General features: G+C 37.4%; 1 protein-coding gene across 1 annotated transcript; it reads left to right on the top strand.

The window, feature by feature from the left end:
• SQLE (squalene epoxidase) lies at positions 1–25,949 on the top strand. Its single transcript, XM_076005034.1, has 11 exons — positions 1–1,163; positions 4,238–4,490; positions 14,535–14,715; positions 16,388–16,484; positions 17,433–17,546; positions 17,627–17,798; positions 19,885–19,980; positions 21,807–21,949; positions 22,385–22,481; positions 24,465–24,552; positions 25,410–25,949. The coding sequence occupies exons 1-11, from the start codon at positions 873–875 to the stop codon at positions 25,600–25,602; spliced, it is 1,725 nt and encodes a 574-aa protein (XP_075861149.1). The 5' UTR covers positions 1–872; the 3' UTR covers positions 25,603–25,949.
• The last annotated feature ends 1,528 nt before the right edge of the window (positions 25,950–27,477 follow it).

The following is a 27,477-nucleotide window of genomic DNA, read 5'->3' as shown; positions in this document are numbered from 1 at the left end:
CCAGCCCGCCTGGCCCGGCCCGGGAGGCGCGTGGGCCGGCGGCAAGGGAGTGCGCGCAGCGGCTGCCCTGGTTACTGTGCCCTCGCCGCGCCGGGACAGCCGCTGTCCGCGAGGGATGCTGGTGAGGAGGCCGCCGGGAGCCGCCACCGCCGCCGCCGTCTGAGGTCTCTCTGGAGCCCGCCTTTCGCTGGCGGGGAAGCGAAGTCGCGGACGGGCAGTTTCGGGGCTGGTGAGTCCGGAGCCTGCTGAGAAGTCCGGAGGTGGAGGCTGCCGCCGCACCCTCGATCCGAGGCCGTCTTTTGTTGGAGAAGGCGGCCAGTAATTTCCCCCGAAAGTGGGCTGAGACCCTTTCTCCGCGCTGGCCGCAGCTCCGAGCCTCCCGGCCGCTGTCGCCAGCGCGAGGCGGCGTTTTCCCCAGCGTCCAGATATTTCTTTGATCGCCCCCTCGCCATCCAGTTCTGAAAGGGCACTTGCTGCTGGTGAGAGAAAAGAAAAAAAACTTACAGCACGACGAGCCCAGATAAAAATATAAAACATCACCCGCCGCTGCCCCCCAGGAAGCCCCATCCTAAAAAAGGAATTTGTGGATTGCCTGAAAGAGGAGGAGCGTGTCTAATCGTGAATTCTTGGAGCAGGTGATTTTTAAATACTGCTTTCTAAGTCCTTTACAACTTTCCCCCTTCGGATAATTTTATACTGACTTTATATGATTTTTAAAATTGGTCCGATCTGACTTCTAATCCAGTGACGGTGTTTGCTGTAGTTTGGCTGGTTCTCCGTGCTCCTGTGGGTACCACATTTTGGGGAGAACCTAAACCCACCTGGGGAGAATCTCAACCTCGACTGGTGCCACCAAAGCAGCTTTTTGAACCATGTGGACTTTCCTTGGCATTGCCACTTTTACCTATTTTTATAAGAAATGCGGGGACTTCATCACTTTGGCCAACAAGGAGCTCCTGTTGTGCGTGCTGGTGTTCCTTTCGCTGGGCCTGGTGCTCTCCTACCGCTGTCGCCACCGAAACGGAGGCCTCCTGGGGCGCCAGCGGAGCGGCTCCCAGTTCGCGGTCTTCTCGGATATTCTCTCAGCTCTGCCTTTCATTGGCTTCTTCTGGGCCAAGACTCCACCTGGATCAGAAAATAAGGAGCAGCTCGAGTCCAGGAGGGTAGGTTGATTTCAGAGCGGGCAAATGAACGAGTGTCTTATTTTAAGATGAGGATTGGGGTCATTCAGATATAAGTTTTCCTCTTTAAAAGGCAAAAGATGGCAGCTTAGATAACTTTATTTGGATTTTCTTTTAAAACTCTTGACTGTGCCTTGGCTACATCCTTAGGAATGATTGAAAACATTTCTTTCCTTTAGCGTTGGTGAGCCTCAGATGGAGGTTAGATATTGATTTGATTATGAAATGTTAGAATTTCAGTTTGAAGAACAGGATCACTTTCCATGATGGAAAAAAATAATGTTTTATTTAAACCCTTGGGGTAAGGATTGCATTGTACCTGCAAAGAAAGAGATGTGCTGCAGGTTAAGTCCACTGCTTATATATAAGAAGTGACAGCTGACTAGGGAAAGTGACACCAGTTTGGAAAGCAGGCAGAGTAAAAATGCTCAACATTTTAAAGCCTTGGGTAAAAGCCCTCCTCCCCCTACAATGGAGCACTAAGTAAATCCGTGAGGTAATATCCTGAAAGCAAAGACTAGGTCTTAAAATACATGTGTAGTTACCATGCCTGCAAAGGGAGCAGAGGAGGCCAACGGTAGGAGATGAGGGGGGAGGTCGCTGAGGCCAGATCATTTAGGGCCTGTTGGCCATGGGTGTTTGGAGTTTTCTCTAAGAACACTGGAGAATTATAAACATGGGAGTAATAGTGTTTGATTTTTAGTTTTTAAAAATAACATTCCAGTTGCTGTATGGAGAATGGATTGTAGTGGAAGCAGGGTTATCAGGCAAGAGACTTTAGTAGTAGGCCCAGCAAAGGATGAGAGTGGCCTGAAATTAGGGTGACTACAGATAGAGTTCTGGATCTACATTATTTTACCATATGTGCAGCATAGATTAGCAAAGTAGAAGAGGGGGACTTGATTTAAATTTTGGCTTCACCAATTCTGGATGTGAGGCCTTTGGCAAGTTGCTTATTTTCTGTAAGAATCAGCTACCTCTTTGGTTAGAAGGGAATGGCACCACTCTTGCTAGTAGTCAGGGAATTAAATGATTTAATGTCTGTAAAATACCTGATTCAGAACTGCCTAATAAGTAGTAGTTAAGTATTAACATTAGTCTAAAGCTGCAGTCCTTAACCCTGGGCCTGTTAGGGAAAAGGCAGCAGAGCTCCCACCCACCCCCCAGCCATCCATGGAAAAATTGTCTTCCAAGAAATCCGTCCCTGGTGCCAAAACGGTTGGGGACTCCTGGTCTAAAGGAAGTATACATCTGTTAGGAGGAACCTTTTAAGTAGAGTTAGTTCGGTGGCTTGGTGAGTGCGGGTTGGAGGAATGGGAAAGGAGGAAGAGGGAATTCTTAATTCTCAATATGAAATCTTTTGTATTGTTATCTAAGATAACTTCCCTCGGGGTAACTGAGCGCTACACTAATCTGGGTGGCTGGAATGCTGTTTCTGTCTTTCATGCTGTGTAGAAAAGAAATTTTAGAGTAGGAAAATGGGGTTACCCCCATTCAATATTGGTTCTATTTTGTGAATGCCTCAGGTATTCTTTTTAGTTGCTGTAAGCCAGGGAGTTGTTAGATTGTGCTCTGTGGAGTCAGTTTCCTTTGCTACTTGGTCTGCTGATCAGGCTATGAAAAATTTGATTTCCTCCGGAGCTCCTCTTTCAGGATTTTGGGTGTATGTGTGTGTGTATGTAAGTAAAAGGAAAAACTTAGGAAGAAAAACTAGTGAAAAATGGTTAAGATGACAAAAAGTGCTTATCTTGCTCCCAGAACAGTAAATACAGTCAGTTTTTCTGGCCATTAATAAATACTAATGGGAAGAATAGACTGTTGATTTCTCCTTTGGTAAAGGACAGGAAAGTATTTCTCCAAGAGAAATTAAAAAAAATAAGACAAGTAAAATAGACAAATCCCCAGTCCATTTTACCTCTATAGAGGTAACAGAGTGCTAGGTAAATATTAGAATCACACAGCATTAAAGTTCTAGAGGATTTTAGGCTTTATCTTTTTGCCTGGGTTCTTTTATTAAACTCCCTTCAAATGACATTTAATTGTAATCATTAAGGTCAGAGAACTCAAGGAAAATGGTTCCTTGCAATTCTGTATCTGAAATGTACTCAGATTTGTGAATCCACCTACCAAGAACAAATACTTATTTACAAGATTGAATCATTCATTTTAAAAAGCCAATATGCACTGTTATTCTCAATGGCCACAAATCTCTCAAAACAGGACTTTTCATCTTCTTATGATTAAAGTTAACATTTTTGCTGTCAGTCTAGCCAGTGATAGATTTAATGTCTGTCCTTATTCCTAAATCTGGGGACCAGCTGTTTGATGAGGCTCCTTTAGTGTATGAGGATGGGGAAAAAGGAAGGGATAAACTAAATATGTGATTATGTGTTAAGAATTAAAATTATAAACAAGTCAAGGCCCATGGGGCAGTATGGGTTATTTGTTCTTTTATAATTTTGTTGATTTAAATAATCTTCAGTTAATAGATCGGTAGTCAGGATTTGACAACTTTTCATTGTCCAAAGTGATTTTAGATTAGAATAGATTTTTCAAATGAAAACCCAGAAGGAAAAGATAGAGATTAGTAGTGGAAATATCCAAAAGGTGCTGAATAGTTTGCAACATGAAGTCAGATCAGAAGTTGTAAGTGATTTGCCTCTGGTAGATGCTTAGTATATATTTGAGGTATTGAGTAATTAATGATAGAATTTGCCCTGTAATAAGTCTTTGAAGCCCCTTGTGAACATTTATTATATTAGGCCTGGTGTGTATTTCTAAAAGTGTCTGCATAATAGCATTTTATAAATATCATGTTTAGAAAAAGGAATATATATTTAATTTTAATGGGATATATATTTTTATTTAAGCAATATTTTGATATTGATTTTTATAACATATGTGGTCCAGATTTGAAAATGTAACAGTTCATTTGGTTTGATAATGTTTGGGTTCTGGCTTTTGCCCAAGATACAAAAGTCCAATGCATCTACATAGAATAGTAGTATGATTTAAATCTAATACATTTTGAAACATAATTTACTTTTTTTAAATAGCGCAGAAAAGGAACCAATATTTCAGAAACAACCTTAACAGGAGCAGCTGCCTCTACATCAGTTTCTGCTCAAAGTGATCCTGAAGTTATCATCGTGGGATCTGGTATACTTGGCTCTGCTTTGGCTGCGGTGCTTTCCAGAGATGGAAGAAAGGTGACTGTGATTGAGAGAGATTTAAAAGAGCCTGACAGAATAGTTGGAGAATTTCTGCAGCCAGGCGGTTATCATGTTCTTAAAGACCTTGGTCTTGGAGGTAGGTTCATATTGATTTTCATTAGAGTTATGGGTATAAGCAAGCACTCTTCACTTTAGAACATCCTATGACTAGTAAAAAGGCATTACATTTTGTTTTCATTTATAAAATTTACCATACTCATTTAGCAATACATTTGCATAAAAAGGAGAGCAAAGCATAAAATAAGCCTTTAGTAGTATGAGGAAATATGGAGTAGATTTTATGAGATATAATGAAATGGCTAAAAAATTGTAATGGTCAAAATTAAGGACTGGAAAATTCTAGAATGAGGACATAAAATTTAGTGAAAGGTGAAGGGAACTGTTACTTATAGAGTGTATATCATGTGCCTTGTTATAATTTTATTACCTAGACTCTTTTATTTAAGCATCATTCATCCATCCAGTCAATGCTTTTTTAGCACCAACTATTGATTTAGGAAATATTTATTACTGCCTGCTTTGCATGAGGTCCTATACTGGATACCAAGGATATACTGGTGAATGAGACAAATAAACACTCTATTCTTGAGGAGCAGAGTACAAAGTATACCTAGGTGGTAAGTTGAGAAATAGCTTGCTTAGCGTATGTGGTAAGAAATAACAGTGTTCCATTGATTCTGGAACTAGATTGCCTGGGTTTGAACACCAGCTCTGACACTTAAAAGCTGTATGATCTTGCCTGAGTAACCAACTTTAACCCAAGTAACTTAATCTTCTATTAGTTCTCTTATATGTAAAATGGACGTAATAAGGGTCTCTGCCTAAAATGTTATTAAGAATAGTAAGTGATTCATACACATAAAGCATTTAGAACAGTGCCTAACACTATGTAAGTGTTTGTTTAAGGAACTGGATGATGGGGAAAGAAGAGTGGCTTAAGATTAAGGTTGGAGAGATAGGTGGCAGCTAGATCATGCAGGGCTTTGTAGGCAGTGGATCCAGGAGTGTGACATATCTCGTTTATGCATCTAAAATAGTGGCTTCAAACCTTTACAGCCACTCACAGTAACAAGCACGTTTTACATCCTGACTCAGTTCATATAGACATACATCAGTCTGATTGAAATATTTTCTATTTTACTTTTTAAATACTTGTTATGATTTCACCTCATTCTACAGTTTATAGGTTGAAACTCATTTCACAATTCACCATTGGGTCACACCCTGCCTTGTGTAGAATACTATTTTATTTTATTTTTTTTATTTTGGCATATTATGGGGGTACAGATTTTAAGGTTTCAATAAATGCCCATTTCCCCCCTCCCCCCAAAAGTCTGAGTCTCCATCATGACCATCCCCCAGATGGTGCACATCTCACTCATTATGTATGTATATACCCGCCCCCCTCCCCCCTCCCCTCTCCCCCCTCCCACCTGCCCAATACCCTATTACTGTAGTACCTATGTGTCCACTTAGGTGCTAGTCAGTTAATACCAGTTTTCTGGAGAATATATCTGGTGCTTGTTTTTCCATTCTTGGGATACTTCACTTAGTAGTATGGGTTCCAGCTCTAACCAGGAAAATATAAGATGTGCTATATCACCATTGTTTCTTAGAGCTGAATAGTACTCCATGGTATACGTATACCACATTTTATTAATCCATTCTTGGATTGATGGGCACTTGGGCTGTTTCCACAGCCTTGCAATTATGAATTGTGCTGCTATAAACATTCGAGTGCAGGTGTCTTTTTTGTAGAGTGTCACTGGATCATTTGGGTAGATGCCCAGCAATGGGATTGCTGGATCAAATGGTAGATTCAGTTGTATCGCTTTAAGGTATCTCCATATTGCTTTCCACAGAGGTTGAACTAGTTTGCAGTCCCACCAGCAGTGTAGGAGTGTTCCTCTCTCTCCACAACCACGCCAGCATTTATTGTTTGGAGATTTTTTGATAAAGGCCATTCTCACTGGGGTTAAGTGATATCTCATTGTGGTTTTGATTTGCATTTCCCTGATGATTAGAGATGTTGAGCATTTTTTCATATGTTTGTTGGCCATTCTTCTGTCTTCTTTAGAAAAATTTCTGTTCAAGTCTTTTGCCCACTTTTTAATGGGGTTATTTGATTTTTTCTTCCTAATTTTCGTGAGTTCTAAGTATATTCTAGTTATCAGTCCCTTATCGGATGCATAGGATGCAAAAATTTTGTCCCATTCTGTAGGTTGTCTGTTTACTTTCATGACTATTTCTTTGGCTGTGCAGAAGCTTTGTAGCTTGATCATGTCCCATTTATTTATTTTTGTTGCTGCTGTGATTGCCTTTGGGGACTTCTTCATAAACTCTTTGCCCAGGCCGATGTCTAGGAGAGTGTTTCCAACTTTTTCCTCTAGAGTTCTAATAGTTTCATATCTTAGGTTTAAGTCTGTTATCCAGCGTGAGTTGGTTTTTGTGAGAGGTGAAAGGTGTGGGTCCTGTTTTAGCCTTCTACAGGTGGCTATCCAGTTTTCCCAGCACCATTTATTGAAGAGAGATTCTTTTCCCCAGCGTATGTTTTTGTCTGCTTTGTCAAAGATGAGATGGCTATATGAGGATGGTTTTATATCAGGATTCTCACATCTGTTCCACTGGTCAATATTCCTGTTTTTGTGCCAATACCATATTGTTTTAATTACTATAGCTTTGTAGTATAGTTTGATATCTGGCATATTAATGCCTCCCATTTTGTTTTTGTTGCCTAGAATTGCTCTTGATATTCGGGGTCTTCTTTGGTTCCATACGAAGCGTAAAATTATTTTTTCTATATCTGTGAAGAATGCTGATGGGATTTTAATAGGTATTGCATTGAATCTGTAGATCAGTTTGGGTAGTATAGACATTTTGATGATATTGAGTCTGCCGATCCACGAGCATGGTATGGATTTCCATCTGTTTACATCCTCTGCTATTTCCTTCCTCAGTGTTTCATAGTTCTCCCTGTAGAGGTCTTTTACCTCTTTGGTTAAATATATTCCTAGGTACTTTAATTTCTTTGTTGCTATTGTGAAGGGAATTGAGTCTTTGATTTGGTTCTCAATTAGATTGTTGTTGGCGTATATGAATGCCTCTGATTTCTGTGTATTGATTTTGTATCCTGAGACTTGACTAAATTCATTGATCAGTTCCAGGAGTTTATGGGTTGAATCCTTGGGGTTTTCTAGATACAATATCATATCATCAGCAAACAGTGAGCGTTTGATCTCTTCTGCCCCTATTTGGATACCTTTGATTCCATTTTCCTGTCTGATTGCTGTAGCCAAGACTTCCAGCACTATGTTGAACAGAAGTGGAGATAGTGGGCAGCCTTGTCTGGTTCCAGTTCTAAGTGGGAATGATTTCAATCTTTCCCCATTCAGTATGATGTTGGCTATGGGTCTGTCATATATGGCTTGTATCATTTTTAGGTATGTCCCTTCTATGCCTATTTTTTTAAGTGTTCGTATCATGAAAGGGTGTTGAATTTTGTCAAAAGCTTTTTCTGCATCTATTGAAAGAATCATGTGGTCTTTGTTTTTGCTTCTGTTTATGTGGTGAATTGCATTTATAGATTTACGTATGTTGAACCATCCCTGCATCCCTGGGATGAAGCCCACTTGGTCGTGGTGGATTATTTTTTTGATAAGTGTCTGGATTCAGTTAGCTAAGATTTTGTTGAAAATTTTTGCATCTATATTCATTAGGGATATTGGTCTGTAGTTTTCTTTTTTTGTTGCATCCTTTCCTGGTTTTGGTATCAGAGTAATATTCGCTTCATAAAAGGTGTCGGGGAGGTTTCCGTTCTTCTCGATGTTGTGGAATAGTTTCTGCAAGATAGGTACTAGTTCTTCTTTGTAAGTATGGTAAAATTCGGGTGTGAAGCCATCTGGACCGGGACTTTTCTTTTTAGGGAGATTTTTAATTGCTGTTTCTATTTCAGCTGTTGAGAATGGTCTGTTCAGGGAATCTATTTCTTCCTGGTTGAGCCTAGGGAGGCTGTGTGTTTCTAGAAATTTGTCCATTTCCTCCACATTTTCCAGTTTGTGTGCATAAAGATTTTTGTAGTATTCATAAATTGTATCTTGTATCTCTTTGGGATCAGTTGTGATATCTCCTTTTTTATTCCTGATGGAGCTAATTAGAGATTTCTCTTTTCTGCTTTTCGTTAGCTTAGCCAATGGCGTGTCAATTTTGTTTATTTTTTCAAAGAACCAACTTTTTGTTTTATTAATCTCCTGAATAGCTTTCCTGTTTTCAATTTCGTTTAGTTCTGATTTGATCTTGTTGATTTCACTTCTTCTGCTGGGTTTGGGGTTGGTCTGTTCTTCTTTTTCCAGCTCTTTGAGTCGTTTCATTAAATTGTCTATTTGTGATCTTCTTGTCTTTTGGTTATAGGCATTTATAGAGATAAACTTTCCTCTCAGAACTGCTTTAGCTGTGTCCCAGAGGAGTTGATAACTTGTTTCTCCATTGTCGTTTTCTTCATAGAAGTTTTTTATTTCCGTCTTGATTTCTTCATTTACGAAGTAATCATTTAGTAGGAGGTTGTTTAATTTCCACGTTTTTGTGTAGAAATGTGAGTTTCTGTTAGGGTTGATTTCTAGTTTTATTCCACTGTGATCTGAGAAGGTACATGGTATGATTTCTATTTTTTTAAATTTCTTGAGATTTTCTTTGTGTCCTAGGATATGGTCAATCTTAGAGAATGTCCCGTGAGCTGATGAGAAGAACGTATATTCAGTGGATTTTGGGTAGAATGTTCTGTAGATGTCTGTCAGACCCAATTGTTCTAGAGTTTTGTTTAAGTCCATTATTTCTTTATTAATTTTCTGTTTGGAGGATCTGTCTCGTGCCGTCAGTGGGGTGTTGAAATCTCTGGCGATTATGGAGTTGCTATTAATCCATTTGCTTAGCTCCAGTAAGGTTTGCTTTAAGAATCTGGGTGCACCTAAGTTGGGTGCATATATATTTAAAATTGTTATCTCTTCTTGTTGGACTGTGCCCTTCACCATTATATAATGACCCTCTTTGTCTTTTACTACTTTTGTTGGTTTAAAAACTAAATCGTCTGAAATTAGAACTGCCACACCAGCCTTCTTTTGGCTTCTATTTGCTTGGAATATTGATCTCCACCCTTTTATTTTTAGTCTATATGCATCCTTGCAGGTTAGATGTGTTTCCTGAAGACAGCATATACTTGGCCTGTATTTTCTTATCCATTCAGCCAGCCTATGTCTCTTGAGTGGAGAGTTTAAGCCATTCACATTTATTGAGAGAACTGATAGGTAAGGTAGATTACTGATCATTCTGTTGGGTTGGATGTTGTTGCTATGATTTCTGTCTTGAGCCATTATAATATCTGGCCTTTAATATCTTTGGGTTTTGGTTGTTTTTATATTCGTGGGTTATTTTTATGATGTTCCGTGCATAACGCTGTTTTAAGTACTTCTTGTAGGGCTGGTCTTGTCTTGGTGAATTCTCTGAGCCTTTGCTTGTCTGAGAATGTTTTTATTTCTCCTTCATATACGAAGCTTAGTTTTGCAGGGAATAATATTCTAGGCTGGGCATTGTTTTGCTTCAAAAGAGTGAGAATGGGGCCCCAGTCTCTCCTTGCTTGTAAAGTCTCATTAGAGAAGTCTGATGTTATTCGAATTGGCTTTCCCTTGTATGTTACTTGCTTCTTTTGTCTTACAGCTCTTAGAAGGGCCTCTTTAGTTGATACTTTGGTCAGTCTGATGACTGCATGTCGTGACGTCTTCCTGTTTGCGTTGAATCTCCCAGGGGTCCTCTGAGCTTCTTGAACTTGTATATCAAGATTTTGAGCAAGGCCTGGGAAATTTTCTTCTATTATATCTTCAAACAGCTTGTCCAACCCTTGAGTGTTGTCTTCTTCCCCTTCCTGTAACCCTATGACCCTCACATTAGGTTTCTTCACATAATCCCACAGCTCTTGTAGGCTTTGCTCTTTTCTCTTGTTTCTCTGCTCTATTTCTGTGACTGATTTATTTAATTGGAGGGTGTTATCTTCAAGCTCTGAGATTCTTTCTTCTGTTTGAACTACCCTGTTCTTGAGACTTTCCACTGTATTTTGTAGTTCCTTGAATTGATTCTTCATTTCCAGGAGTTCAGTTACACTTTTCTTCAATGTGTCTATTTCTTTTCTCATATCCTGGAGATTTTTTGTGGTTTCTTGGTGCTGGTTGTTGAGTTGTTGTTGCAGCTGGGTGAGTGTTCTTATGTTCCACATACGAAATTCCTCTTCTGTCATATTGGTTGCCTGATTTTGGTCGGTGTCCGTTTCTAGGGGGCTGGTGCTCCTCTTTGGGGGTGTGTTTTCCGTTTGGTTCTTCATATTTCCTGAGTTCTTTCGCTGATTTCTTCCCATGTCGATCAGTTGTTGTTTCTTTCCTTAGGTTATTGTTTGGGTATTCACACACCTTGTTTAGTTTCTGAGGCGTTAGGTGGTGCCTGTGGGTGAAATTGGACCACTCCCTGTATATTGAGTCAGTGGGTGCCGTGGAAAGGCTGTGCAAGATGCCGTCCCTGTCAGTAGGTGGCGTTTGCTTGGAGGAACAGGCTATGGTGTTGATTTTGAGTCCTGTTATCAGCTCTCCTTCTGCGCGGAGCTGGGTTGGGTAAGCCTGCCCTCAGGCCGTTAGCAGGGGTCAAAGTTCTGTTCTCTGCTGTCAGGGCGGGGCTGGAATGGTCCCGCTCAGCCAGAAAGTCTGGGTGTGGGGGTGGGGTTGTCTGAGACCCGCAGTCTGCAGCAGGCCTCGCTTCTTTCCAGCCTCCCCAACTCCGCAGCTACTCCTGGGCCTCTGCCAGCAGGCCAGACCACAAGCCACCAGGCCTCCCCGGACTGTGATGCCGGCGGGGAGGTTCCCTGCACAGGAAAGCCACCTGGGTTGGGCGCACGGCCTCCTCCTGGGAGGAGGGTTGCCCTCTAGGACGCCGATCCACCCCTGGAGGCACACAGACCTCAGTAGGCTGTTCACGTATAACCCTTCTGTGCCCCGGGCAATGCTAGCCCTTGGTGCAGGGGATCTGGTCTGCAGGTCCGACCTCTGGGTCCCAGAGTTCAAACTGTATTCCCACCAGGGAGAGGATTTCCGGTCCTAATTCACCCACAGGGAGCCCAAGCTGGGTCTATGTCTCTCAGCCTCTGAGTCGGCACCGTTTTCCTGGGAACACGGTGCCAGCAGCACCTGGGAGGGCGGGCGGGGTCCCAAACGGGAAGGTCCCGTTCCCTGGAGGTGCCTCCGGCTGGTGGCTGTATTGTCTCTCTGGGCAGCCGCGGGTAGGGTCGGCGGAGGGGGGGAGGAGGCAATATGGCGCCTGCCGCGGGGCTCGGGTCTGTGCACACGGAGGTGCCCGGAGGAATTTGGGAACCTGGTGCCACGTCTGCTACAGGCTCACCATTGGCAGGCGGCGGCAGTCTCTGGGCTGGTGTCCGCAGGTCTCTCCACCCGCTGGGGAGCCCACCAGCAGTTCCGAATGCAGGGGAGGGGAAACAGCAGATCCACCTACCCTTGCCGCTGGTCTCCGGGCTGCTCGGGTGGTCTCAGCCTCCAGTTCTCCTCCGCAGCCTCCTCCCCTGGAGTCTCCCGGGGTCTCAGGTACCCCTCCTTCCGGCCCTTGTCTGCTGTATGCTCGTCTTCTTGCTTCTTTCCTCTAGTTTCTGCTAGAATCGGTCTTTTCTGCAGAGACCCTCTGTCTGGCGGTGTTATTCGTCCGCCATCTTGCTCCGCCCCCCATAGAATACTATTTTATTTTATGTTATGTTTGTTATATGTTTTATGTTATGTTAATTTTTTGAGACAGAGTCTCACTCTGTTGCCCAGGCTAGAGTGCAAACCTAAAACTCCTGGGCTCAAGCTATCCTGCGTCAGCTCCTTGGATAGCTGGGATTACAGGTGCACACCACCACACCTGGCTAATTTTTCTTTGTTTTGTAGAGACAGAGTCTCACTTTTGCTTAGGCTGGTATTGAACTCCTGGCCTCAAGTGATCCTCCCTCCTTGGCCTCCCAAAGTGGTAGGATTACAGGAATGAGCCACTGTGCCTAGCCTAGAATGCTGTTTTAAAGGAATATGTGGATACAGTGTGGAGAGTAGACTATTAAGATTTTGGTGGTGGGGTGGCAAGAATCAATGCTAGGAGTAGTCTAGTGGGGACTAATTGCTTGATTCAAATGACAGATGATGGTGGTTTGGACTAGCATGGTGACAGAGGATATAAAGAGAAGTGGACAGATTCATGATAAAATTGAGATAGAAATGACATGATGTACTAAGGTAGTGGCATGATATGAGGGAAGAGGATGCTATCAGAAGTGATTCCTAGCTTTCCGCTTGAGCAACTGGTAGATGGTGATACCGTTTGCTCATAGGAAGAAGACCTGGAGAGACACAGGAACAGGTGTAGTGGGATATTTAGGGGGGAACCTATTGAGATACTGAAGTAGAGATGAAAATATGAAGGCAGTGTGCAGAGGAATGGTTTGGGCTGTCCAGAGTTACACATTTCAGAGCTGTCAGCATATCTATGGTATTTAAAGTCACAACAATGATTGAGACCATCTAAGGGTTTTTAGTATATGAAGTTGGTGGGGGATACAGACATTCAGTCCATAGCATATTTAAACATATTTTATGTCACTATTTTAATATACATGATAAAGTCTACTTTTTTACTTAATACAAACATATTTCCAATTCTGTTAACCATTCTTGATCATCATAACCATTCTTTATCATTATCATTTTAAGCCTATGCATAGTATTTTCTCAATGTCATAATGGACTTTACTTTTCAAACTTAGATTAATGTTTAGATTATTTTCTTTTATTCTTTATATAAAACTGTAGTGAACCTATTCTTTCATGTTGAAGATTATTAAATATTAAATATTATGTCTTTAGGATAATATCTTAGATGAATTTCCAATAGTAAGATTATTACACGAAATGATGCTAACTTCTTCATAGTTCTTGATAATTACTGCTATAATTACTTTCTAAATTGTAATATTAGTATATAGCATCACCAGTAATATATGAATTTATCAGTTTTATCATAATCTTGCTGAGGATTAGGATAGATTTGGTGTCTTATTATTTCATTGATTTTTTTTTAAATCAAGTTTTAAACATTTTTCCTGTTCACTATTTCTATATTGCTTTATGTGAATCATTGATACACTTTTTTTGTCTATTACTATGGGAATCTTAATATTTCTTCTATGATTTTAACAAATAAATTTTAACTGTAAATATTAATCTTTTGTTTTATTTGATATACTTTTCCCAAAGTACTATTTTAGTTTTTATCATTTTTAAATCAATTTTTAAACTTCTTAATTTTCAATTGGCACTTTAAAAATGTTATATTTTTTATTGAAATATTTTTCTTTTCCAACTTCTTTTACTGCTTTAAACGTAAGAAAGCAATTTTTATATGAACCTAATGAATTCAGTGTTTTGTTTGCTGCTACCATTTAAATTATTTGATTTACCAAAAATACCCTAGTTTGTCCTGAGTCAATTTTGATGGCTAATATGTAATTATCAATGTTTGCAAAATAATTCTACTTTTTCCATTTGGTTTGGGAAATCTACTTTTTTGTATATTGAGTCTTTATGTGTAAATTGATCTTTTTTAAAAATTTTCATATTGGTTTTATTTTATCCTCTATTTTTTTTGTGTGACAAATCTACATATTCATACATTGAAAAAAGTATTAAGAAGGACTGAATGTGTTCCTTTGTCTTTGTGGACAAAGTTTACTTGTGGACAACAGGTTTACTCAGGAGAGGATTGTGGTTTATTTCATTTCATGTTGTATTTTCTTGTCTTTCTGAAGTGAAATGGAATTACAGATCTGAAATAGTTGGTCATTATCTTTAAATGATTTGCTAATTTCTTCATTGTCCTCCAGAAGCATCAAGATTTCTCAAATAGTTATATTAATTGTCCAGTTCTGGAAACTGTATCTTAGCTTTATGAACACAGAAACTAATTTTTGATGTCTCTTTGTCTCTCTTGGTTCCTAGTATAACTCTTGAGTATATTAACAAAATTGATTATTTTGAACCAAATTGTTTTGCAGATACAGTGGAAGGTTTCGATGCCCAGGTTGTACATGGCTACATGATTCATGATCGGGAAAGCAAATCAGAGGTTCAGATTCCTTACCCTCTGTCAGAAAACAATCAAGTGCAGAGTGGAAGAGCATTCCATCATGGAAGATTCATCATGAGTCTCCGGAAAGCAGCTATGGCAGAGCCCAAGTAAGACTACTTCAAATATGTAATATTAAAGAATCAACACATTTAAACTTGGCCTTTGTACAAATTAGATTTTATACATTTTTGTGAATGTTTTAGGCATAGTATAGAACATAGGTATACTAAAGTAAACCATAAGTTAGAAGAGTATTAGATTCAGTGGTTTTGTTAAGAATATCATATAGAGAATTTTCCTTTGGTTTTTTTATTTTACATTTTTTATTTTTTTAATTCAGCATCACTAATAATCAAGAGGATTTTCCTTTGACATAGAATTAGAAAATTTTCCTTTGACTAAATAAAAAATTATGTGATTGGATTACAGTTCCCAACCTTTTTGGCATCAGGGACTGCTTTCATGGAAGACAGTTTTTCCACAGACGGGGGAGGGGGGATGGTTTCAGGATGATTCAAGTGTATTACATTTATTATGTACTTTATTTCTATTATTATTACATTATAATCTATAATGAAATAATTATACAGCTCACATAAGTTGGGGACCCCTGGATAAGTCCATGTGTGCCCATTTCAGAGTTATGGTTTGTGGTTATGATACCTTCTATTAAAAGTCAGGACAGAGAACTGCAAGGAGAAATTACTGTTTCACTCTCACTAAGGACCTACCTAGTCTGACAGGACTAGCTTCTCTTGATTATTAACTTATATTTGCCTGTAGCCTTTAAACACCGTAATTGAGAAAGTTTTAAACATGAGAACCCATGATTGATGAAGACTTAAGTATTGTCAGAGCAAGTGAAGAAGTAAGTGGACTTATCCTTAGTACTGAAAGGACTTGATATCCATGGAAGAAGAATATGTTCATTGTGTGAAAATGGAAAAATACCCCCAAATATAAAGAAGATTATAAAAATTATCTATCTATTGGCCAGGTGTGGTGACTCATGCCTGTAATCCTAGCATTCTGGGAGGCCAAGGCGGGAGTATTGCTCAAGGTCAGGAGTTTGAAACCAGCCTGAGCAAGAGCGAGACCCCGTCTCTACTAAAAATAGAAACAAATTAATTGGCCAACTAAAAATATATAGAAAAAATTAGCTGGGCATGCCTGTAGTATCAGCTACTCGGGAGGCTGAGGTAGGAGGATCGCTTGAGCCCAGGAGTTTGAGGTTGCTGTGAGCTAGGCTGACATCATGCCACTCTAGCCCGGGCCGCAGAGTGAAACTCTGTCTCAAAAAAAAAAAAAAATTATCTACAAAGCACAATCAGCAAAGGAAAAAAAAATTATCTGTCATCTTCTGAAAGAAATACTACTCTTAACAATTTGGTGGATAAACTCCAAATCTTTTTCGCCCTCTGTGTATCAGTGTATGAGGGTATGTAAAGTTTCTCTGCTTGTATTTTATTTTTTAATTAATTAAGATAAAAATCTAGTGTTACTTTTTAAGATACTTTTTAATTCATTACATTAGTATTATGGATTCAATGTTGAGTAATTAGAAAATAAAATCACACATAATTCTGAAACCCATAAATGATGGTTTTGCTTTTTGTCATTCCAGACCTTTTTCAAAATGCAGACGTTATAGACACACATATATGCGCACACGTGTGTCCAGTTTATGTGCGTCAGCTGGAGATAAGGAATATGGAATTTATATCTAATTTAAATGCTCAAGTGTGCTACTTTAGGAATTCATTTCTGTTTATTCTTTAGTGTAACGTTTATTGAAGGTGTTGTGCTGCAGTTATTAGAAGAAGATGATGCTGTGATGGGAGTTCAGTACAGGGATAAAGAGACTGGAGATATTAAGGTAAGATTTATCAAATGTTATGTCTTCCTAAGAGGTGTTACTTTTTCTTCTTTTTTCTCCTACCCTTTTAAAAAAGTAGGCTCACCAATATACAGGTTAAGTATCCCTTATTGGAAATGCTTGGGATTCAGATTTTGGATTTTTTTCAGATTTTGGAATATTTGCATTATACTTATCAGTTAGCATTCCTAATTGTAAAATCTGAAGTCCAAAATGATCCAATGAACATTTTCTTTGAGTGTCATGCTGGCATGCAAAAAGTTTTGGATTTCAGATTTTCAGATTAGGGATATTCAGCTTATATTTATCCAATGGACTGAGTTCTCTTTAAACCCTATGCAATATTAGCCGCCCGAGAAGCTGGGACTGCAGGCACACACTACCATACCTTGCTAGTTTTTAAATGTTTTGTAGCTATGGGATCTTGCTATGTTGCCCAGGCTGATCTCTTAACTTCTGGCCTCAAGCATTCCTCTCACCTTGGCTTCCTAAAGTGCTGGGGTTATTGGCATGAGCTACCAGACCTGGCCTGTACAAAGATTCTTATAAGCCCTAGCTGCTGACAAAAAAAGCACTATATGAAGTTAGAGAAGTTTAGAATAAAAGAATCTGGTTAGTCCTTGGAATTGTAATAAGATTCAGTCTTCTATGGTCCATGCTTGCCTGTCATTGTCTCCCCTGTTGTTCTTCAAAGAGGAGAGTAATCCCAGATTGGTTGATAGGGCTGCAAAGTGAGAAGATCCTCAGGGACTGACAGAGGTATCTGTAAAGATTAGTCATACAGTACCTAAGCCCACGTAACAGTTTCTTCAGTGGCATTATCTTCAGCTACCCTCTATTATGTTATCTGGTAGTATATTTAAATATGTTCATGCATATTTTTAAAGAGTAGTCTTTTTGCTATGTATTTCTAACCATTTTGCTGAGTTTTCCTTATTTCTGTTATAGGAACTCCATGCTCCATTGACTGTTGTTGCAGATGGGCTTTTCTCCAAATTCAGGAAAAACCTGATCTCCAATAAAGTTTCTGTTTCATCTCATTTTGTTGGCTTTCTTATGAAGGTAATGTAGGAGTAATTAGAGAAAAATAAAAGCAATTTAAAATTTGAAAATTATTAAAATATTTTATTTTATTTTTTTAGAATGCACCACAGTTTAAAGCAAATCATGCTGAACTTGTTTTAGCTAATCCGAGTCCAGTTCTCATCTACCAGATTTCATCCAGTGAAACTCGAGTACTTGTTGATATTCGAGGAGAAATGCCAAGTAATTTAAGAGAATACATGGTTGAAAAAATTTACCCACAAATACCTGGTAAGAAATAGCATCTTACTCCCATTGTAATCTGCAGTCTGAAAGCAAATCTCGCCAAGGCTCTCCGTCTTCAGTTCCCACGAAAGCTGTGTCTAAAATAGGCCAGAGATAAGGATGGCAGGTAAAAAATGCATCCAGGCAACCAGACATACTGGAGCTGAACTATTTAAACTAGCACATAAAATAACCAAAACAAACTCCAAATAAAAAAAATAGTTTCAATATGTTTTTATTATATTAATAATTAAAGCATAGTTTTCAGAGTAATTATTAATATTGGCATATATATTACTGTGTAAGATAGTCTGGACAGCAATCTAAGGTGTTAGAATTCTTGAAGTATCTCTTAAGTATAACTTAACTGTTTTTGTGCTTGTTTAGTAATGATAGCTACCATTTATTGAATGTTTACTAAAAGATATTTGACAAACATGATTTCATTTAATGTATCAACTACCCTATGAGGTAGGCATTATCATTCTCATTTTACAGATGAGAGAACTAAGCCTCAGAGACATTACTTAGCTTCTCCAAGGATAAGCTATTAATAAGTGGCAGAGCCAAGGTTGATATCAGGTTTTTCTGGCTCATACATGACTGTTCCAACATGCCTGCCCTCAGAACATGAGCATTGTAAGGGATCTTCAAGATTATTTTAGTTTTGAGTTGAATACAAAAGCTTCATGAGGTTTAGACATCTTTGTAAAAACACTTATAAAAATTACTTTTTCACAGATCTAAAGTTTTTGTGGTACTAGTTTTTTGGGGTTTTTTTTTTTTTTTTGGGAGAATTAGGAAGATATAGGAGAGAAATGTAAAGTGTTAAGGATTTTGGTAAAATTGAAGGGAAATGCTGATTGTCAATTATGATGTGAGTAGAGTAATAGGAAATTATCTTTGGTATGAATACCTTTTGTTTAAATACTCTTTTTTCAAGTTGTTTTTTAAACTCAATGAAACCACTCTGTTTAATAACTTATAAGTTATTAACAGAAATGAAATGAAATGAAGTAGACAAACAGATTTATAGTAATGAATTTTTAACATGTATATGGTAGTATTTCAATACATTCTCATTCAGTTAAGCCAGTTTTGAAGTTTACAGTGGGAAAATGAGTTATGTGTATTTAGGAAAAAGATTGTTTATTACTCGATATTTTTAGCATTTATCTTTGTTTTATTCCCATCTTGAGGTTAATTAGACTCCCTGAAATCGTGGACAGAAACCATTTTTAGGTTTTTATTAATATTAGGTTACCAACATTCTACTCCTTGTATGAATGGAATAGTTTCAACATAGGCATTCCACTCCTCTATTCCCAGATTATGCTAGGAACTGTATGACAGTTCATTTTCTATACAGGTGGAAGCACAGAACTTTAAAACTGGGAAGTATTTCAGAAATGAGCTAATCCAACCATTTCCTTTTTATAGATGAAGGAATTAAAGCTCAGAGAGGTAGAGCTGGCCTATGCCTCTAAATCTAATTCTTTTTAACCTTCCTGCTGTTTGTGAATTGGTAGTATGTTTCATCTGAATTACAAAATGTTGATTACAGTAAATTAAATATTAAATATGATAGTTATCTGTTAATATTTAGAAGAGAATGGGTGGTTTTCTCCCTGTCTTAACTCATCTGAATTTGCCTCCCTCTTTCTCTAATGTCTGTTCATTTAGCTGTGTGGATGTGGATTTTTTTTGAGACAGGGTTTCACTCTGTTGTCCATGCTGGAGTACAGTGGCATGGTCATGGCTCACTGCTACCTAGAAGTCCTGGGCTCAAGTGATGCTCTTGCCTCAGCTTTCCAAGTAGTTAGGCCTATAGGAGTGTGCCACTACGTCTGGCTCATGTATGTTTATGTTATTTTTTTTCTTGGATTCTTAGTCGTTCCTTAGCATGTATTGCTAAGTGCTTAATGAATAATTTTATTAGTAAAATACTTAGTCCTTGGTTTATCACTAGGGATATATATGTAATTACCATAACAAATGTATAGTATTCATTTGTTAATACTTGATAAGGAAATATTTGCTAATTTGAAATTGAAATGTTATAATTTATTTTGGTGGGTGGGATTTATTGCAGATCACCTGAAAGAACCATTCCTAGAAGCCAGTGAGAATTTTCGTTTGAGGGCCATGCCAGCAAGCTTCCTTCCTCCTTCACAAGTGAATAAACGAGGTATTATTTTATTGGACTTATTTTATAATGAAGTCAGTATTCCAAATGACATGTACATGATTAAATTTATACTGCTGGGAATAACATGTGGGACAGAAGCAGTTACTATGGATTAACACATTACTAATGCTAAAATTAGTTTTATGGTATATTTGGTTATTTGATACTGGGTGTGTAGAGGTCATGTGCAATCTTTGGGGATATAGTTAAAAAGGCGGCCCTTGATCTGAAGAAGGCAATTTTCTAGATAGGAATGTAGACAGAATTTCACAACACTGTTGATAAATTTTAAGTTTTAAGAGTTCTTTATATATTTTAGGTGCAAGTCCTTTATTAGATATGTGATTTGCAAAATTGTTCTCATTCTGTGGGTTTTTCTTTCCACTTTCTTGATGGTATCTGTTGCAGTACAAAAATTTTTAATTTTCATGAAGTTCAGTGTATTTTTTCTTTTGCTATTTGTGCTTTTTAAATTTACTGCTTTATTCTCTTTTAAGAGTTTTATACTTTTACATTTATGTGTTTGGCCCATTTTGAGTTAAATTTTGTGTTTGTTGTGAGGAAGAGGTCCATCTTTATCAGTTTATATGTGGATATCCATTTCCTCAGTTTCATTTGTTGAAGACTACTGGTTCCTCATTGAGTCGTCTTGACACTCATGTTGAAATTAAATTGACTGTAAATGTAAGGGTTTATTTCTTTCCACAATATTTTGTTTTTAGAGTGTAAGTTTTGCATTTCTTTTGTTAAATTTATTTCTAAGTGTTTTACTCTTTTTGATGATGATGTAAATGGAATTGTGCTCTTAATTTCAAGATTGCTCATTGCTAGTGTATAGGAATACAATTGATTTTGACATATTCATCTTGTATTTTGAAATCTTGCTGAACTAATTTTTTAGTTCCAATAGGTTATTGAAAAGTTTTTTTTTTTTTTTTTTTTTTGAGATAGGGTCTTCTTGCCTTGTTGCCTGGGCTAGAGTGCAGTGGTGTCATCATAGCTCACTGCAACCTCAAACTTCTTGGCTCAAGTGATCCTCCTGCCCCAGCCTCTGAAAGTGCTAGGATTACAGGCATGAGCCACTGCACCTGGCCTGAAAAGTTTTAAACAAGGTGGAGACATGATTAGATTTTTATTTTAGGAATATCACTCTGACGTTTTTGTGGAGGATGGTTTGGAGGAAAGTTCAGACTGAAACATAGTAAGGTTATTTAATCGTTCCATGTGAGTGATCACAAAAGGTTAGAATTAGGGTTGTAAAATGAAAGGTAGTGAATGGATTTGGGTAATATCTAGGGTTTAGAATGCATGAAACTCAGTGATTAATTGGATATTGTAGTGAGAGAATAAGATCGCTTGATATAAATTCCAGGTTTCTGGCTTATTTTTGCCAGCCTGTGCTGACATTTCTTGATTTTTTTTCTCCTTTGTAGAAGTCTTGCTTTTTGTGCTGGGATAACTGTAGATTCTTTACTATTTTCATATTTTAATTTGAAAGAGGCCTTATAAATGTATTGACATTGTTGGACTTAACATTAGATTTGCATGTGAGTTTCATTAGGGCAGAGACCATATTTTTGTTCTCACTGTATCCCCAGTGCCTGGTACTAATGGTACCCGACAATATTGATTCAGTCAACTCTTAAATTTCTGACTCAACAAATTTTAGTCATGATTCATTTCCTTCTATTTTCACATTTTTCCTATTTATTAGCTTACATTAATCATCTTTATAAACTAACAGAGTTGTCATTTTTTTTTGTTTTGTTTTGTCTGAAGGGATGCTCCAGGATGTTATGATCTTAATTAATTACCTCTCTTCATAGGTGTCCTTCTTTTGGGAGATGCATATAATATAAGGCATCCTCTTACTGGTGGAGGAATGACTGTTGCTTTTAAAGATGTAAAACTATGGAGAAAACTGCTAAAGGGTATCCCTGACCTTTATGATGATGCAGCTGTTTTCCAGGTAAGATACTAAATTATTCTTGGATAAAAGTGTCTCAAATGTATTTCTCTCGGGGGTTGGGGGGGGCCTAAGAGCAATGGGGCTCTGATGGGCACTGTACTTGGGAACCCGATGCTTTGTAATGGTTCTTAGGCAGTCTTATTTAGGCTTAAAACACCTGACTTACAACCCATGAATCTTACAGAATTTCGAAATTTCTTTATTTGAATATTATTTAATATTGGATTGTCATGGGCCACTTTGCTCATAATGGCTGTAAATTCCACTTGAGTGTCATATAATCCATTGCTCTGAAAATAGTTTTTTTTTTGTAAATGATAAACATAAGGCAATATTACTTGCAGGTAGTCCTTATGATAAATATCAGTTTGAGGGGATTATAAACATGAGGTTTTATTTCCTTACCCTATATTAAGTGATCTTTTTCTTTTTCAGGCCAAAAAATCATTCTATTGGACAAGAAAAACATCTCATTCTTTTGTTGTAAACATCCTTGCTCAGGCTCTTTATGAATTATTTTCTGGCACAGATGGTAAGTATAGATATTTCTTAATGAACATTACTGAATTGCAGATTTTTAGCACAGGAAAGGAATTAAAAAGTTAAGGATTAGTCTAGAAATCAAAATGTTACCTGAGTTTGCTGACTCCCAAGTTGGTAGTTCTTTTAACTCCACCCTTGAATAGTATTTTTGGTATCTAATCATCATGCATCTACCACTTTGTCTGAAAGGCTGCTGACTTTCCTTAAACAACATTAATGGTAATACCTCAATAATGTATTTATTATTTTGAATTTTTCTAGTCCAGACTAGATCTTGCATGTCCCCACATGCTAATATTGTGGTAGAAGGTCTTTGGGGCCATGTATTAAAAGGCAACATAGTCTGTTTCTTCAATTTCTTTTTAAAGTAGTATTTTACAAAAATGAATATGAGCTTCTAATCATGTTTAGAGTTGCTGCCTGTGAAAAAGCACAAGGAACAGAATGCATTCACCCTTTATATATTTGAAATATTCCTGTGCTTTTATTTTTGTTTTCATATTGTAGAGAGATGATGGTCAATTTATGTATTCAGGAAAACATGACTTAGCAGAAGCAATGTTAGAAATGGAGGAATAAGGCTGAAGCGGGTGGATTGCTTGAGTTCAGGAGTCAAAACCAGCCTGAGCGAGATCCCATCTCTACTAAAAATAGAAAGAAATTAATTGACCAACTAAAAATATATATACAAAAAATTAGCCGGGCATGGTGGTGCATGCCTGTAGTCCCAGCTACTCGGGAGGCTGAGGCAGTAGGATCGCTTGAGCCCAGGAGATTGAGGTTGCTGTGAGCTAGGCTGATGCCATGGCACTCACTCTAGCCTGGGCGACAAAGTAAGACTTTGTCTCAAAAAAAAAAAAAAGAAAAAAAAGGAGGAATAGGCAATTGTGCCATCTCCCAGCCACGGCCATGTACAAATCAGTTCATGCTAGGTTAATGAAACTAGGCTTTTAGGTTTTCAAGAATAAATATGACTGAAATTCTATTACTCTCATATATTTGAAACATAGCTATTTGTATGACCTGGCCGAGGCCCTAGTGATCAGTGATTTGGCTATGATTACAAAAGGTGATAAAATATAAATGCTTTCTGTAGCCCTTATAACTATCAACTCTTGATTAAAAAAAAACTCACTGATTGTACATTTAGCAAGTCTCTCTTGCTAAATTGGTATAGAAGTTAAAGTGGCTGGTTGGGCAAATAAAAAGAACTAAATTTTGAGTTTTTCTGGGTGCTTCCTTTTAAGCTTTTCTAAGGTCTTGAGTTTTTACATTATGAATTTAAATCTACTAACAAAACACTATTTTAAAAAGTTATGAAAGATTGGAGGAGGAAAGAACTTTATTAGAACAAAAGCTTACCTATTGCATCCTTTTAAAAAAAACTATTATAAAGAAAAATCTAGGCATACCTTAAAATAGCATTGATTCTAAACTGTTAAAAAGGTTATTAAATGACTATATACTATGTTTTGAGGGTTTAATGAGTTACTTTGAAAAGTATTACAAACTGTACAGATATAAGGCATTTTTATTTATTACTATTCACAGCTATTCTTTTTACTTGATAATTTACTTCTTAGATGGGTTGGGCATTGTCAAGACTGGGAATTTGGTTTTTAGAATTGTGCTTTTATAATAAAAATAGTTTACAAAGTATTTTGTGTCATTTAGTGAATTAACAACAAAATCAAGGAAATAACTTATAACAACTCTAATCTGAGACCGAAATGTTAGTAATTATTTACTAACAGAAAAAAGTTTATTCATATTTATATTACTACTTATAATATTGATTATGGAATTTAAAAGAAAACTTGGTTGTTAAAATTCTAGTATTAGCTATTTAAAAATTATCTTTAAGGTTTGGTATTTGTTACATTTTTATCATTTTTTTTCTGACATATCATTAGCACCCTAACATAAACGTGTAAATATTTTGATTGAGTGTAATTTTAAAATTTTATTTTAGATTCCCTGCATCAGCTAAGAAAAGCCTGTTTTCTTTATTTCAAACTTGGTGGAGAGTGTGTTGCTGGTCCTGTTGGGCTGCTTTCAGTGTAAGTTGTTTTGATGGCACAGAGGAAACCAATATTCCAGATTTTCTTAAGACTGTTAAGTTTCTGAATTATTACAAATCTTTCTTCTTTATACATTTTGTCATTTTATTATCCATTAGTATCCTAATTAGAAGGTGGCCTAGAGAAAAGAAGGCAACATTTTATACTGTTTTACTTCTGGGCAACAGCATTGATTAGAAGTAGAGGAAGCTATAACCCTTGATTAAAGTAGCTTGGTTTTTGCCGGTGGGTTTACCCACATGGTCCGATCTGTGGGAGCCATGAATAATTGAGAAATTTGAATTTAATAATTAAATTGATTGAAGTGCAAAGACTCATGCCAACTCAGTTTTGACAGTGTAGACATATGTGGAACTATTCTTGGGAAGTCTGCAAAGTAAAATTCTTTGAATCATTTCTCATTCATCTATAATCCGAATGTTCATACTGATATATTTTTTTTAAAAACCTAGACTCTAACAGCTGTAGTGTGGCTTTGTGGTTAAGGCAATGAACTAGAAATAACCTAGACTCTAATAGGCCAGGCCATCTAGGTACTTCATCCTGGGATCTCAAGATGAGTGAAAGAAAACAGCTCAAAATAAAAATGACTGAATGTTAACTGGAGTGAGGGGAGTTACTTGGCATCTCTGAAAGGGACATATTCTATGTAGTTCCTTGTGAAAAAAAAAATTTATTTGCTCCTACCATCAAATTTAACATGCAGACGTAAGCTTGTAAAGTCCTTTAAAATGAAGAATGTTTGTTGAGCTCTATAGATGATAAATAATTGGAACCTTTGGAGTAAATTTTAATTTCTGGGTCTTACCAATCATATATATTTTTTTCTATTACAGATTATCTCCTAACCCTGTAGTTTTAATTGGACACTTCTTTGCTGTTGCAGTCTATGCCATATATTTTTGCTTTAAATCGGAACCTTGGATTACAAAACCTCGAGCCTTTCTCAGTAGTGGTGCTGTATTGTACAAAGCGTGTTCTGTAATATTTCCTCTGATTTACTCAGAAATGAAGTATATGGTTCATTAAGCTTAAAGGGGAAACATTTGTGAATGAATATTTGAAACTCACCAAGTCCTGAGAGACTTTTGGAAAAGGATGTATATTTCATAGTACTATACCACTTCTAAAGTGGAACCTCTTGAACCAACATTGGGATTAATTTGTTTTTGAAGTTTTTTGTATATAAACATGTAAAAATATATGCTTTGATTTACAATTTAAAATGAAGGGTAAAATAAGCTAGAGACATAAAAGGAATGATTGTTACTATAAACTAGCGCTAATACTAAGGAACTGCAGCTTTTCTTTTGAACTTAGTATTTGGGATGAGTTGTTGGGACATACAAATAAAATGAAGAATGAGTTTTCGTGTCTTTTTGTTTCTTGTTGTGGACTTCTTTACATAGCTTCATGGTAATGGAAAAGAAAACCAAAGTGGGATGGAAAGTGCAGAGGGAAACCATTCTATGAAATAACTGACTTTGGAAAAGTTGCTTTAATGTCTCTGGACCTTATTTTCCTTATCTGAACAATGAAGCAATTTGAAATGTTTTTTTTTTTTTTATTTTATTTTGCTGCCGTGGCTTGGTTTTGAACCCCAAAAGGTTATTTTCTGAGTTCTATGAAAATATCAGATTCCTATAAGAATAATGAAGGGCTTTATAGTTCCACTGTGTAAAATGAATAAGCCAAGTTAGGATTATTTCAAGAAATAGTGAATGAACAAATAAGCACTTGCAATACATGGCATAAGGCCTTAAAATCAGTTAGAATTTACTGAGTTTATCTACAGTAAATTTGAGGAGATTATGGACATTCAAAGGGTATCAGAAAGTTCAGTAAATCCCTAAATATCATGAAAGTAAATTATCCCTGAAAACGCAATAAAATATAACCTGGAAAATTAAGTAACTACTTTAGATTCTAATGATTAGGGCTAAAATAATTTGTAAAGCTTTTATGATTAAAAATTCCTCTACATTCTTGAGTTCTCTCTTTCAGTTGAGAAGGTAATTCACTGGCCAAATCACCAGCAAAATAAGTTTCAAACATCACTTTATCATGTTTTAGCAGAGCATATGGTGGACCCATTTGCTTGGTTTCATAAGATACCCTTATAACTTACCCAAACGTCTATTTTTCTGGTAAAAATTCACTTTCTTAGCTCTGGCTTTTTTAGGAGCTGGCTTTCTTTTCACTGAGAGCTAAGGATTTCACTTTATGTGGTTGCTGTTAACAAGATTACAAATGAAAAATAGTGATATATTTTTGAGATATGGGTGTTCCCACATGGCAGCATCACAGGGGGTGAGAATTTCAAGCTCCTTATGTGCCAAGCAACATTCACTTAAAATTCTGTCCTGGGCCTCAATGCCAGCCATCTCCATGGCCAGGACATCAGAGTTCCCTTATTCTCTACTGAGACTCTTTAAAATTCTTTCTACTATGACAATGAAACAAAGCTTGTAAAGCCTTCCTTTTTTCTTTCAGTATCTTAAGAGTTTGAGGACTTCAGACAAAAGAAATAACATGCAATTAGAAAACTGAAGGAACCTGAGAAATCATTTAGTCCTAATTTTATAGATAATGCCAATAGGCTGGCTTGGGATAATGTCTAGCTAGTGGCAGAACCAGGACTCAGACTTTGCCTCTTGACTATAAATTAACACTTCTTCCCCTCAAGTTGCTAAATGGCTGTCCCTTTTCTGGTTCTGGGGTTTGTTTTTGTTTTTGCTTGTTCTCTAAAGGACACAGCTATAGGTTCACAGCAGAAGCATCTTTCTTGCTCTCATCCAAGTTGTCGATGTCCAAGTTGCCACAGTAGGATAGAAGCTTCCTTTCAGGGTAATTCTCATGCAGAAGTGATTTGGGATTTTGAGGGAGTTAAAAAAAAGGGTGGGG

Source organism: Microcebus murinus, chromosome 7 (assembly GCF_040939455.1).
Source record: "Microcebus murinus isolate Inina chromosome 7, M.murinus_Inina_mat1.0, whole genome shotgun sequence".
NCBI classification, from domain to species: domain Eukaryota; kingdom Metazoa; phylum Chordata; class Mammalia; order Primates; family Cheirogaleidae; genus Microcebus; species Microcebus murinus.
This window is presented reverse-complemented; position numbering and strand designations above follow the sequence as displayed.

Coding starts and splice junctions, on each gene's coding strand:
- SQLE (XM_076005034.1), top strand. CDS start 873: ATGTGGACTTTCCTTGGCATTGCCACTTTTACCTATTTTTATAAGAAA. Junction 17,547..17,626: donor TTGTTGGCTTTCTTATGAAG/GTAATGTAGGAG, acceptor TTATTTTTTTAG/AATGCACCACAGTTTAAAGC. Junction 22,482..24,464: donor ATTATTTTCTGGCACAGATG/GTAAGTATAGAT, acceptor ATTTTATTTTAG/ATTCCCTGCATCAGCTAAGA.